General features: G+C 46.2%; 1 protein-coding gene across 2 annotated transcripts in view; it reads right to left on the bottom strand.

Moving 5' to 3' along the window:
• Positions 1–2,178: 2,178 nt before the first annotated feature.
• Positions 2,179–15,357, bottom strand: part of VOPP1 (VOPP1 WW domain binding protein) — a 99,613-nt gene continuing 86,434 nt past the window's right edge. For both annotated transcript variants that reach the window (XM_077864147.1, XM_077864148.1), the window contains exon 5: positions 2,179–4,797. In XM_077864147.1, the coding sequence (XP_077720273.1) occupies positions 4,607–4,797 (191 nt within the window). In that variant the 3' untranslated portion in view covers positions 2,179–4,606. The remainder of the gene's footprint in view (positions 4,798–15,357) is intronic.

The raw sequence follows: 15,357 nt of genomic DNA, 5'->3' as shown, positions 1-15,357 counted from the left end.
GGGTTCTCACATCCTTGAGTTTCCATTTTGCACAAGATCTCTCTACGACCTTGGATCAAGACCCAGGGGCTGTGGAAAAGGGATGCAGCCCAGCCTAGAAATGTTTTAATTGACTGGACACATTAGAAAATGCTCAACTCACTTTTAAAAATTAAATTATAATTTAATCGCCCACTTCCCAACACCTTACAGGGCAGAGTCCCCTTTGTGAGAAATCAGGCTTCACCATCACCGGTACCTGCAGTTGGCTGCTCCCCTTACCTGGGAGCCAGGGGAAGAGGCCATGGCACCCTGGCACAGCTGTTCTCCAGAACACCCTCAGGTCAACACCCTGGCATATGCCCCTTGCCCATACCTGCCCTCTGCACCTGCCGGCCTCACCGCGGAGTTTTTGTAAAGCTCTCACCCACCTCCCCAGCCACCTTCTCTAAACATTTCAGCTTCAGTCTTTTCTACTAATGAAACCTACCTGCCATCTTCTATTTCAGAATTGCTCAGAATTTCTGTTCTTGTACTTTATTTTTTCCTTGACAGCCATTATAGAGTTTTTGAAGTTCGGTGAACTTTGGGAGGAACAGATAAACGTGAGCCCTCAGTCACTGTTTGCCATCTCAAGTTATGACCTTTCAAGTTACTGGGGGAAGTTGATAACCTGGTGGGGTGTCCAGGTAAAGTGTGTAAATTGGCCCTGACTTCACCACAAGCGAGCTTCTTGACCTCCTCTGGCTTATTTCCTGTCCTGCTTTAAGAAAGAATGCTTCTTTATAAATACGATCTCGATTAGTGACTCATGTAAAATGCAGCCGGACTGTGGCAGCTTTATCCTTCAATAGATCTGTGAGAAAGTTTCTGACCTGACAGAGTGGCATCTTTATTCTTACTTTATTTTTATTAAGTAGGCTCATGACCCTGAGATTAAGACCTGAGCCAAGAGCAAGAGTCAAACAGATGCTTAACCAACTGAGCCACCCAAGAGCTGCATTTTTAAAATCAAGACTAAATAAATAAATAAATAAATAAATAAAAATAAACAAATATATAAATAAAATAAATCAAGACTCATCTACCTACAGAAAGCAGATCCAGGACCCCTGGATAACTAATGTCGGTGTTGCCTGTGGGTTTATCTAAATAATGGCTCTGTGTTTATACTTGCTTCAGGTCATTTTTTCCTTTGCTAGATTTTTTTTTAGTTCAATTTACCAACATAGCATATCACCCAGTGCTCATCCCATCAAGTGCCCCCCTCAGTGCCCGTCACCCAGTCACCCCCATCCCCCACCCACCTCCCTACCACCCCTTGTTTCCCAGTTAGGGGTCTCTCATGTTCTGTCTCCCTCCCTGATATTTCCCACTCATTTTCTCTCCTTTCCCCTTTATTCCCTTTCACTATTTTTTATATTCCCCAAATGAATGAGACCATACAATGTTTGTCCTCCTCTGATTGACTTACTTCACTCAGCATAATACCCTCCAGGTCCATCCACGTTGAAGCAAATGGTGGGTATTTGTCGTTTCTAATGGCTGAGGAATATTCCATTGTATACATAGACCACATCTTCTCTATCCATTCACCTTTCGATGGACACTGAGGCTCCTTCCACAGTTTGGCTATTGTGGACGTTGCTGCTATAAACATCGGGGTGCAGGTGTCCCGGCGTTTCACTGCATCTGTATCTTTGGGGTAAATCCCCAGCAGTACAATTGCTGGGTCATAGGGCAGATCTATTTTTAACTCTTTGAGGAACCTCCACACAGTTTTCCAGAGTGGCTGCACCAGTTCACATTCCCACCAACAGTCCTTTGCTATATTTTTAAAATGTGTTGGGGAACCAAACGTTCCTTATATTCTTTAACAGTATCTAATTTCTGGTGCTCCTGAGGCTGAGCGCACCATGCAGCCCGCTCAACCCCACCCCCACCTGGCTAAACTCACGACCTTCCTCGTTAGAAACCTCACTCCTAACTCTGGGAAACAAAGGGCAGTGAAAGGGGAGGCGGGTGGGTGGACGGGATGACTGGGTGACGGGCACTGAGGGGGGCACTGGACGGGATGAGCACTGGGTGTTATGCTATATGCCGGCAAATCAAACTCCAATAAAAAAATACACACACAAAAAAAGAAAAGAAACCTCACCTCCACCCTCTTTCCCACTTTCCAGAAAAACGATCAGAACATGTGCCCAAATTTATTTTTTATTTTACATACATAGGAAATGGAACTCTATCAAAAGAGAACAAAAAGAGAAATGAGCCAAATGTTGCAGAGAAAAAACATGCACATATCTGCTCCTGGTTTACTCCTAACCAATGACTCTCTAAGACTTCAACACACCAGGAGCTGGACTCACTCCAGGAGGGGGACACGGTCCACTGTCAGCACAGACAAAATGAGAATGGCCAGGAAATGTCACCACAAGTGGAGTTTCTACACATAGTATCCGTGTTCACTGTAGCGGGGTTCTCGCCCAGGTTCAAGGGAAAAATATTTTTCACAAACATGGAATACAAAATTGTTGAGCTCTACCTAAATCATTCAGTCTCTGAGATCATTTGCTATCAAAAAAGATAAATAAAATTTAGTCATGGATATTTGGGTGCCTATTCAACGGCACCCCGATCCAATTCCAGGGGCAGCTTTTACTGTGCTTATTTAAAAAAAAAAAAAAGTGAAGGGAGAAATTGAAGTAAAAAATGCAAAACAAATGACCCGGAGGAAGAGGAACCTTCTGGACCCACGTAGTTGTTGTCCTTGGTTGTAAACAGCAAATGTTGTGCTTTTGTTGTCTCATTTGAATCAAGGACTCAAGGATGGGGAGGTACCGCAGTCAGGGGCAGGAGGTGGGAGGTCACATGAGGGTGGCCGAAGACCCCAGCAGCAGCATCTGTGTTTGTAGACGATGTCTCCCCGGGTTTTTGTTTGGCTCCATGCGTTTCCTGTGGAATTCCCTGGGAGGCTGCAGATTCACCATCTTTCGAGGACAGTAGGTCTGAGCAGTTGCTGCAGCGCTGCCCTGCCTTCTGACCCTTACCCTACAGCGATACCCCAGTGGATGGCCTGGTCTGGGGGCATGAGAACACTCACTGTCCACTCCAGCCAGATGTTCTGATGCTCCGGTTCAATGAGTAAGCATTTCTCAAGAGGCTCCAATTAGTTCATTACAAAATAAGCCCCTGCCCTGCCCGCCCTGCCCGCTCTGCCCCACACTACACACAGGGACCTACCCACTGTGGCTACGTTGCCTTCCTACACACAAGTGCTCAGATCTCGATCTGGACTTAAATGTACTATCAGCATTACTATCAACTGCAGAGGAACGGAACTTCCCTACTGACCTGGTGACTACTTGTTAGACCCCAGGGTGAGAGATGTTTCTTTGCTAGGGTTTGCATTTCCAACCACATCTTCTCTTCTAATTTTGATTAAGTTGTCAGTGATATCTATTCAGTACTTTTTGAAGAGATCTTCCTGCAGGTCCTGGGATTTTGCATTCCCGTCTTTTTTTTTTTTTTTTTTTTCCAGCAAGCTTTTCCTCTTCAGAGCCTGACACACACAGCGGCTGAGATCAAACAAACCGCTGCCCTGGCTTGCCGCTGCCCCAGCCTCAAAACTGCTGGCTGGCCCCTGCTGGGACACCGCTCTCCCAAGGGGCTGATGTGACTTCCCAGCCTGGTGTGCCTCTCTGCTGCGAAGGTGTCCATCACAGCTCACTGCCAGGCCTGGCTCAGGGAAGGGGGCAGAGGCCTCTGGTCAGGAACCAAGGCCAGACAGCTGCTGACGTTCAGGGAAGACCCTCTGAACCTGACCTCAGAGGACACTCTACATGAGCTTCTACAAACTCACTAAAAAAGGGGGAAACATTTTATTTTTGTCACATCTGACCAAGAGTTCATAAAATGCAATGTCCCATTTTGATGCAGGGAGCAACTTCCCATAAATTAAATAACTTTCCTTAGTGATTTTCGGGTAACTGTAGACATCCAACTTGACCTGATTCTGGGTCCTCATCTCCTTGACGTACACAGCACTCTCCCAGCCCTGGCTGTGCAGAGGCAAGCTGCTCTCATCTTTGAGATAGGAAGTGGCGAGAGGCTTCTTCTACACCAAAAGTCTAACAGCGTCTTGGAGAGAAAGACCGACGGGATGAAGGGCTCAAAGAGGGGACCCGTGGGGCCTCAATTCTGTGAGCTGCCTGCGGTGCTTGGGAGGAAGCTGCCTATGCCCACAACAGTCTCCTCCCACTGCTCACCTGAGCTCACCTGTGCTCACCTGCACACGCACAGCCCTGCCTTGCCTCCTCCTCCTCGGTCTCTCTCCCGAGGATCTAAGGTGTCAACCCTCGGGGCTGTCCACACTCTGCCAGAGCCCAGATTACATCAGAAACAGAAGCAACAGAGGAGACACAGAGTAAATTCAAATATTGGTCCTCCACAGAAAACTTGAAAGGGAGCTGTGCTTGCTTTGAAGATATCAAAGAGGAATCTGCCATTAGTGGCTCAGAAGACAATTCCTGGAAGCGAACATTGATGGGGGCAGAGAGGTGGCGTAAGAGTGCCCTCCCTGCCCCCGTGAGGTCGCACAGGCAGCTGCTGGGCAGTGCCCCTGCTACTTGGCCTTCACCACCTGTTCATATGGGGGTGGGGGCGTATTGCAGTAAGAAGGGGGCGGCGGATAGGCTGTGCTTCCCTGGGGTGAGTTGGGTTGGACCTGGAAAGCCATCGCCATGGGATTCCCGGCAGGATTCATCCCCGGTCCTCCAGGATCGGTGTAATATGGCAGCCCCGGCTGCTGGCCTCCTGAAAAGACACAGATGAGCACATGTGAGCACAGGGGAGGAACCCACTGCCATCACACCCAGAGCACCACCAGGCTGAAGGGTGTGTGGAGACGAGCACCCCAATCATTCACTCAGCTGACATGCACTGAGTGCCCAAAGCCCCGACACAGCAGGGTGTCTGGGATATGGTACCAAGCAAGAGCCACACGGGAGTCCAGGGCCTCACGGAGCCTGTGCTCTGCTTGGGTGCAGATGCTTGAAATGGCAACTAAGTGACAGGACAGGACAGTAACAGGATCGGGAATGGCAGGGATTGGGGCTCCGATGTCGCTACCCCAACACCTGAATGATACACCAAGGAGGCTCTGGAAAGAAGAAACTACCAACACTGAGGGCCGTGTCCACTTTCAAGCGAAGACAACCAGGGCCGTAGTAAGGTAAGCCAATTCTCAGCCACCTTCTGGGACAATGGTTAGAGGACCCGAGTTTCCTGCCTCTTGGCCAGAACTATCACTGGCAGCCCTGCAAGCTCTTTGAGAACACAGTTTGTAAAGTAGATTGCTGAAGGATGGTCTCCATTCCCACCTACTGGGCTAACCTTCTATCAGGGTGATGACCACCCATCTTCCAGATGCGCCCAAGCTCACAGACAGGGAGACGATGGGAGCAAACACCAGACCAGCGGGTCGACAACTCTACGGAATCTCTTTGCTTTTGGCGCTGCCGGAGGAGAGTTTTCTCCAAGTGTGAGGCTGTAAGATGCGGGCTGGCTCCCCGGCTTCCGGCCAGGGTGCAGGACATGGTGGGGGGTGTCCAGGGAGCAAAGAAGCTGACGGGAACAAGCTGGCTCCCTTGTCTCAGATCTAACTGTACCTTATTTTAATGGGTAAAATTATTTGAGCTTCTGTTTTAGAGTCTATTTTTTAGATTAGCTTACTCTGATCATGTTGGTAACACTGGAGAATGCTGAATATATAAAGAATCAAGAAAAAACAAAACAAGACGGTGAGCTTTGGGTGTGTTCTAGGCTAGGCTAATTTTGTGGGTAGGCTTGGTTTATTTGGGTTGGGCCTCATTTAACCCGAAAGATACTGGGAGTGTTGGAGAAGTCACCCCTGTATATATATATTAGTTAGGGCTGTTTATTTTTCTTTTTTCTTTTTCTTTTTTTTTTTTCTTTTTTCAAATCTGTCTTACCATAGTTTAACTGAATAAAGGTCGGATTCCTGGAGAGATGCCCACCAATCTGTGTAAGATGTCTCAAACCTAGCAAATACCAGATCTTGGAAATGTACAAATGTGCTAAAGGAGAGAATGTATAACAGGAACATAAGGCCAGAAATGCAGTCCAAGGTGTCAGTAGGAGAGCAATCAGCCACAAATGCCACCTTTATCCTCCACTGCCTCATCTCACACCTGTATGGCCCAGCAGACAGCATCTGCTTATATCTATGCATCTTCCCACTGCCTTGGGATGCATTTGTTTATAAGCCTCTGATATGGATCCCTGTATATTTTATATAAATGAAAAGTTAAAGATTTTTTTAAAAGAGGAAGCCTGAGTGGCTCTGGTTGAGCGTCTGCCTCAGCTCAGGGCATGATCCGGGGGTCCTGGGATTGAATCCCACATCGGGCTCCCCACAGAGAGCCTGCTTCTCCCTTTGCCTGTGTCTCTGCCTTTCTCCATGTGTCTCTCATGAATAAACAAAACCTTTAAAAAAAAAAAGATTTAAAAAAACAGGCAATTGTAATAGTTCAGAAAATATGTGATCAAAGTCCTTGACTATGAGAGAAAGAGAGAATGAGAAGTATTCAAGAGGAGTAACCAAAAGGCCCTGGGGACCAGCTCAATGTGAAATACTTGAGGATGGAGAAAAGGTCTGAATAGAAAAGATCCTGGTTTATGGTCTTGATAAAAGGGCCCAACATACTAGAGAGAAAGAAAGGGTAAAAGGGAAAGAGGGGGTGCAGGGGAAGAGGGGTATAGGGGAGAGGATGCAGGTAAGGGTAGGAGCAATGAAAGCTCCATGCTGGGTCTGCTGGAGCTAAGGCCTCTTATGTAAAAGTGGGAACAGAAACATGTGGTTAAGGCCATGCAGGAAGGATGCAGGGAGAGAGAAAAGATGGCTGAGGAGGGAACTGCAGGAAAGACCAACATTCAAGACACGAAAAGAACACAACACATGGAAGGTGGCGGAGAAGAATGCAAGGAGACTGGGGAGAAATAATGAAAGACAGTGAAGGAGGGGTTGCATCATGGTGGCAAAGGGAAAGGAGAACCTTTAAGGAAGAAGTGATTGGTTCTCTACAATGTCAAACAGGATAAGCTAAGAACAGCAAATTTTCAATGGATATGGTGTTTGGGATTTCTTATCAACAGCTCTAATACAGTGGTAGGCAGCAACAGCAGCGGGCAAAAATCTGTTCAGGGGAAGGAAGGAGAAGACCAGATGAGGAGATAGGTGGTAGCTAAAGGGATACAGGAAGAGGTAGATGCATTTTTAAGGATGGGAAATGCTTGAGATTGTTTATAGGGTAGAGGGACACATATATAGGCAAGAGAAAGGATTTCTAGGGAAGAATATAAGCTCAATGAGGGTAGAAACCTCGTAAGCCTGGTTCAACATTTGCACCTAGCAAAGAGCCTGGTGCACAAGAGGATAGCTATGCATTCTGCTGCATGTGCGGAGAGAACGGAGGCAGCAGCTACGAAAGGAGCACAGGGAACCCAGAGTTGTGTGGGGATGGGGACCGGGGCACTCACAGCAGACAATCTCTATATGGACTGAATCCAGGTGGTAGGTTATTTGAGCAGATAGATTCCAAATGTTCAAGAAGAGATGGTCACAGACAGTAGCAAAATAGTGACAAGGAGTGTCAGAGCCCACTGGGATTCAAGACTTCATGAGGAAGGGTGGGAGCCAGGCACCAAGAGGATGCTGGCACCACATCTTTACCCTATGAGGGTAGAACGTGGGAGAAAAGAGCTAGCCCTTGGGGACCGAAGGTTCATGGCTGACGGTCCAGTTAGAGAAAGAAAACATAGAGAATTCTATGAAGAAGCTAGAGTTACAGGAAGACTTTCTACACTATACAAAGAGGAAAGGATCTGGAGAAGTGAGTATAACAGTGACGGCCACACACGGCTGCACCTCCTGCTTCCTCAAGCATGGAGTGAGCATCCGTAATGCCAGTCTGCTCCACATCTGGACTGCACAGGTACACACACACAAGGAAATCCACACATTGCATGGCTGTGGTGTGGGGACAGGAAGGAGACAGGAACGGTATCAGGATTGTACACATTCTTTTCTTAAGATTTATTTATTTGAGAAAGAGAGTGAGGATGAGTGGGAGGGGCAGAAGGAGAGGAAGAGAGACTCTGAAGCAGACTCCACACTGAGCATGGAGCCCAACAGAGGGCTCAATCTCACAATCCTGAGGTCACAGCCTGAGCTGAAACTGAGAGTCAGATGCTTAACCAAGTGTGCCATCCAGGCACCCCCAGAACTGTATACACATTCTCGAAGACACTGAGGCTCAGGAAGATGAAGTAACTTGCCAAGAGCACACAGCTGATATTTGGAAGCACTGGGATTTGAACACAGAAGCGCAGGTGGAAAGCCCTGGCTTTTTCCACTGTGACAGGTGTCCCTCACGATAAGGTGATCAACGGGGGACATTCAGGCTAGACAGGGATGGGAAAACAAGAGAAGACTGGTGACACAACGGGCCTACATTCTGAGCTCTATTAAAAAATGAAGGGCTTGACTTAGAACTGTCATGACACAGACTTCCCACCTGGGCTGCACGCTTGTTCCTAGCACATGATCTTGTCTTCAGAAAACTGAAGTCATTTCAATCTTTAATGCCATCATCTCTCTTTTCATTGAGAGTCTTAGCATGATTCGAGAAGGAACTCTAGATTCAGCAATGGTGAGTATGAGTGTCTTAAAGATGTCAGCTGATAGCCGATCCTCCTAAATAGAACTACCCCACCTACGCTAAAGAATGATCTGGCTGCCAAGCTTTCTTAACAGTGACCCTGCCACCACCCAACTACGCTGACTGGCCAGTAACTTGTGACTGGATGAGCTGGGCCAATCTTTTCTTGAAATGCAGAAGAATCTGGCTGGTAGCAGAGAATGGAGTGGAAATGCAGAAAGAGGTGGAGACAGCCTGAGGAAGATCGTATGGCCCGCAAGATGGAAAGGTTACCAGCCCCAGGCTGTCCCAATTCCCAACAGCCTCTCTGCGTCTTTATCATTAGCCCCCATTTGGAGTTAGCTCTTGAGTTTCAGTGCTCTTTTCACTCTACCTATGGCCTAGTTCTCAGTTTAACCAGACCCCATATCCTGATTCCCCACATCCAACTCCTCTAAACAGGCTGCTCCTCAAAATGTAGGCAGGTCTCTTAAACACACTGCAGCAGACTCACAGCTCATCCTTTCCACTCGTGAGTCAGACTTCCTGTATTTATTCCCATTCTTGGTTGGGGCACCCTACTCACCAGTTGGCTCATGGGATTATAAGCTAAGTTCCCTTATGAGGGATAACAGACTGTCGATAATCAGGTTCTTAGTTCAGTCTTATTTCTTATTGCCCTGCCTTATCCTCTCCTCCCAACAAGAACCTCGTGCTTGTATCCTGCTCACCTCACCGCCCACCCTCACTAGAGAACATTTTCTGGGTGTTCCACATGCAGGCCACCCCTCCATCTCCTTACCACCCTCCTCCCTGCCTCTTGTCTAGCTAATTCCCCTTTACCTTTCAAGTTTCAGATCAGAATCACCAACTCCAGGAAGTTACATCTCACTGCCTACCACTCCCTTCCTGGCTGGATTAGGTACCCTGTCTGCCTAGCATCCAAAACAGTGTAATTTTCCGAGTTGTCTACACATGAAGATAGGATTATTCATCTTGGAACCCTCAGAGTCCCGTGGCGTGTGATATTGCATAAATATGTGAGGTGAATGAAGAGGGATGAATGGTGATGTTGCTTTGAATTTTGCCTCTGCTATACTGTGCTGGGCACACTTGACAATTTCCTGAGACACATCCATTTCTGATACGACAGGAAGAACAGGCTGCCCCAGCCCACCAAGTCTGCACCAACCACATCCATCACTCCTGAGGGCAGAGGCATTCAAAGATGACCTCAGGGGATCCCTGGGTGGCTCGGTGGTTTAGCACCTGCCTTTGGCCCAGGGCGCAGTCCTGGAGCCCCGGGATCGAGTCCCACGTCAGGCTCCCGGCATGGAACCTGCCTCTCTCTCTATGTCTATCATAAATAAATGAAATCTTTAAAAAAAAAAAAAAAAGATGACCTCAACTCCCTGTCACAGATGACTGCAGGGTGGGCTGCGGTCTCTGTACCAGAGATGTGCCTTGGGCTGTGTCTGTAACATCAGTGCGTCATGGCCCCTCATACTGGAGAATAATGAGACGTATGGGCAAGTGTGTCCAAGTGAATTGGCATTTTTATGTTATCAGTCACAACTCATGGATATTGCTGGGAATTAGGATAGGATTTAAATACTGGAGATGGAGAGGCCTTGGGAATATTAAAGAAACAGAACGGAAAGGAGGTGGATTATGTATTTCCTAAGGAACGTGAACCCTTAGGTAGAAACACTTGGCAAATACAGGGATGAAACATGAAGGAAAGTCTGTGGCACAGGTGGAAGGGCAGGAGGAAGAGGATGGACCCTCGCAGAGCACCTGGCCAGGTAGGTGGTGGCACCAGCTCACACGGACACATCTACTAGATCTCTGCTCATCTGGCTAGAAGAGTAAGTCTTTTTATTTTTATTTTTATTTTTATTTTTTATTTTTTATTTATTTACGATAGTCACACACAGAGAGAGAGAGAGGCAGAGACATAAGCAGAGGGAGAAGCAGGCTCCACGCACCGGGAGCCCGACGTGGGATTCGATTCCGGGTCTCCAGGATTGCGCCCTGAGCCAAAGGCGGCGCTAAACCGCTGCGCCATCCAGGGATCCCTAGAAGAATAAGTCTTAACCCAACACTGACCTGGTTGACCATCTGGCCTCCCATGGAGAAGAGAAACTGAGGAGATGGACTGATTTCTGACTCGTTTAGCAAAGTAGCAGAATGAACAGTTCATCCCACATGTGAAAACTAGAGAGAAAGCCGGGCAGAAACAGGCTGCATCCACAGGCTTGAGAGAATTTCGAAAATATTCCCCCCAAAATCCTTTTTGATCAAACTTATAATGTTAATAGCTTGCCTAATATTGGATGATCCCTGCTTTCTTAGGAAGATCAATGCGTGCTCGTGGTGGCTTATTTCTTTGACATTGTTAAATTCAGCTTTCCAGGACTTTTACATTTATGCCCATTAAACACAATTCGGTATAAGTTAACTGTTGTTGCTTCCAAGTTACACCAGCTTTATAAAAGAAATTATATAGATTTCCATAATTTTTTTCCATAATTTTCTATATGTTGTGTAATTCATATATCGTTAAAATGAATTGGTTCTTAAAAGTTTCAAAAATACCATATGGGGATCCCTGGGTGGCGCAGAGGTTTGGCGCCTGCCTTTGGCCCAGGGCGCGATCCTGGAGACCCGGGATCGAATCCCACATCGGGCTCCCGGTGCATGGAGCCTGCTTCTCCCTCTGCCTGTGTCTCTGCCTCTCTCTCTCAATCTGTGACTATCATAAATAAAAAAAAAAAAAAAAAGATACCATATGAATTTAGAGTCATTTTGGTAGTGAATCCTTTGAAAAGTTCTTCAAACTCTTGCCTGGTTTGCTGAAATTTTCAATGTTCTGATGCATCTTTGGTAATGTACACTTTCCCCTCTTACCAAGACTTTCCATTTCATGAATACTTCTTTGTAATGTTTCATCTTCTTTGGACCTATAGTGTTTTAATTTATGATTTTATTTTTTCCCTGTTTTACTGATTAGATATATCAAGGGTGGGACCTGCAATGATATTTACTTTTATTGCTTTTGTACCAAATACTAACTTTTTTTATTTTTTTTTATTATTATTTTTTTTTATGATAGTCACAGAGAGAGAGAGAGAGAGAGGCAGAGACACAGACAGAGGGAGAAGCAGGCTCCATGCACCGGGAGCCCGACGTGGGATTCGATCCCGGGTCTTCAGGATTGCGCCCTGGGCCAAAGGCAGGCGCCAAACCGCTGCGCCACCCAGGGATCCCCCCAAATACTAACTTTTAAATTTGCAAATCTATTCTGCTTTGTGCAATTAATTTATATTTTTTATTATTTGCTTCTTATTGCTTTCTGTGAGTTTACTGATTTCTGAACCCCTTTTAAGGAGAGATCAGTTCATTTGCTTTCATATTTTAAACTTTTAACCAAGAATAAGGCTATGAATGTACCCTTAGAAGTCAACTTACATTCATTGCATATATTTTTGTATTAGCATTCACAGTGATTCCTGTATTCATTTGAGTACTCAACAAATATTGAATCCCTACTATATGCCACACTGTTCTAGGCACTTAGGACAGAACAAAATTTCTGTCCTGACAATGCTTGCAGCTAAGAGAGACAATAAGTAAATAATAAAAAAAAATAGTATATTCACTGATATTAAGTGTTAAAAATGAAAATAAAGCAAGGATGTTGGAAAAAAGCAAACAAGGGAGGAGGAAAGGGAATATAATTTTTCACTGTGAACACAGAGAGGGTCTCATGAGAAGGTAAAAGACCTAAAAGAAATGAAGAAATCTACCATGAGCATATGGGGAAGGGTGATGAAGGACATGCCATGGTTACCTGGGGCGGGGGGTGGGGGGAGGTGATGGAGGAGCAGCCACGCACCTGGGGCGGGGCAGGTGATGGAGGAGCAGCCATGCACCTGGGGGTGGGGCAGGTGACAGAGGAGCAGCCATGCACCTGGGGGGGGGGGCCGCAGGTGATAGAGGAGCAGCCATGCACCTGCGGGCGGGGGGCAGGTGATGGAAGAGCAGCCGCGTGTACCTGGCAAAGAGGGTTTAGATGGAGAGAAAGCCTTTCAAGCAAAAGAAATCACAGTGCAAAAGATGCCAACAGAGTAGCCTGGAAGGTGTGAGGAAAGCAAGAGGCCAGTGTGCAGGGAAGCGGAACGAGCCAGGAGGACGGCAGAAGTCCCTGGGAGCATAAGAGCAGTATGAGGGGGAGACCTAAGATGGAGGGACCTTGCTGGCGCTATGAAGACCTCTGACTGGGATCAGAGAGCTCTAAGTCTTCCACTTAGGAAGCTCTGACCTGTTACTGCGTCTGCTTTGTTGGAAATAGACCAGAGCAAGGAAGTAGGAAGCAAGACTAGTTAGGAGGCCCCTGTGATAATCTAAATAAAAGGTGGCAGATGGGAGAAAATGTCAAGATGGCTTCTGGTCTGAGCAACTGGAAGAAAAGAGTTGCCATTTAGGGAAACTGAGTCACATTCCCAAGATCTGCTAGAGAGGCATCAAGTTAGAAATGAAACTGAGCACACCCTGAGCTATGTGATTTCTGCTTTTGTAAACGTATTCAGACTTTGTTCGTAGTGTACAATTTGAAAAATTCTTTTAAATATGCCAGTCATTTTTAACCTTAATCAGATTCATAGTAATGCACGGGCACTCCTATAGTTCCCAACGTTCTTTCCTCTCATTTCTAAGTTTTTGTTTTATAGACTTGAATTTAGTCAATACGTAACTTAAGTTTACCTTCACAATACAAATTATTATTTTTTAAAGATTTTATTTATTTATTCATAAGACACAGAGAGAAAGAGGCAGAGACACAGGCAGAGGGAGAAGCAGGCTCCCTGCGGGGAGCTCGATGGGGCACTTGATCCCAGGTCTGCAGGATCACGCCCTGAGCCAAAGGCAGACATTCAATCACTGAGCCAACCAGGTGTCCCCAAAATTATTTTTTATCAGCACGAAAAAGATTTCTTTTTTATATATGTATCTGTTCAGAAAATCATGAGTTATTTCTTGAAGGATAAACAAGAGACTGGTAATACTGGTAAGCTGAAAGAAGAGAACCAGGGAAGAAATGACTTTGTATACTTTCTCTTGCATTTATTATCCATTTAAAAAAAGAGGGGGGGGGCTGGTTTACTGCTTCTTTGGGAGAAGGAGGGGTTGAGTTAAAAGGAGTACCTGTATTAGTCCCTAATACTTTCATGCTGACCTGCCAGGGTTTACAGAGATTAAAGACTTGAAATACAGCTAAGACACACACGAATACTGGAGCCCCAGTGTTCCACAAGAAAAGGCAGCCACAAGCTTTGTGAGCAAGGTCAGTAGGAAATAAAATCTTCTATCAAAAGTGTTCACTTTAGGATGCCTGGGGGGCTTAGCGGTTGGGCGTCTGCCTTCGGCTCAGGGTGTGATACCAGGGTCCTGGGATCCAGTCCCACATCGGGCTCCCTACAGGGAGCCTGCTTCTCCCTCTGCCTGTGTCTCTGCCTCTCTCTCTGTGTCTCTCATGAATAAATAAATAAAATATACATTTAAAAAAAAATACTCACTTTTTCTTTCCTGGCTGTATAAATCAGAATTTGAGTGAAGGAAAGTTTTCCCCACTACTGACAATTTAAAAACAGAAGCTAGAATAGTTGTGCTAAGAATATAATGGTATTCCACAGAGCAAATCATAGAGCACAAGGAAGAAAAAGAGCAACAGTGATCACATCCCAACAGAGATAAGGACTAAATTCTACTTCAGTCCTGCAGATCTCAAAGGTTCTCATACAGGCTTTATTATGATTTTTTTTTTAAGATTTTCTTTATTTAGTCATGAGAGACACAGGCAGAGGAAGAAGCAGGCTCCATGCAGGGAGCCCGATGTGGGACTCGATCCTGGGACCCCGGGATCACGATCTGAGCCAAAGGCAGATGCCCAAACAGAGCGCCCTGGGCGCCCCTCTCACACAGGCTTTAACGCTTAGCTTGGATGAGATTAGTTATTGCCACCACTGCTCACTGCCTTTTTTCTTATCAAACATCTAGACCCCTCTGTGTGGGTCCCATTCCAGGTCAGCTGGGAATCGTGTTAAAATGCAGATGCTGACAGAGCACCTCTGGGATGCCACAAGACAATCTGCACTTCTAACACGCTTCCAGAGATGCACGTACATCTCCAGGTCAAACTTCGAGTAGCAAGAACCAGACACGTTAGAAATGTCTATTGATCTTCATAACATATTATTCCCCATCTTAGAGATTAGGTCCCTCTGTTCACTCAAACTCTTCCCTAAGTCCCATCAACTCTAAGGCCAGGTGAATGCACACCTGTCTGTTGCCACCACCTCCCTGCCACCGCCCGGGCCCAGACCCCCACTGCCTCCTACTGAGATGGTGACAGCCAGCTCTGATTCCCCTTCCTCCACCTCTGATTCTCGCTCAAGGTTCTCCTGTGTGGCTATCAAATCACCTTTGATCGTTCTCTGCTAAATATCCCTTAATGCACCCCTATTATTTCTGTTATATTCTTCAGCTTTCCTTTCTCTGAAGCAGTATATATAATTGGATTTTTAACACAACTTGATGTTTTAACACATTTGGAGTCACTGTAATATGTATTGCAGGCAGTCCTCCACTATTA

This window comes from Canis aureus, chromosome 21, assembly GCF_053574225.1.
Source record: "Canis aureus isolate CA01 chromosome 21, VMU_Caureus_v.1.0, whole genome shotgun sequence".
Taxonomy (NCBI): Eukaryota; Metazoa; Chordata; class Mammalia; order Carnivora; family Canidae; genus Canis; species Canis aureus.
This window is presented reverse-complemented; position numbering and strand designations above follow the sequence as displayed.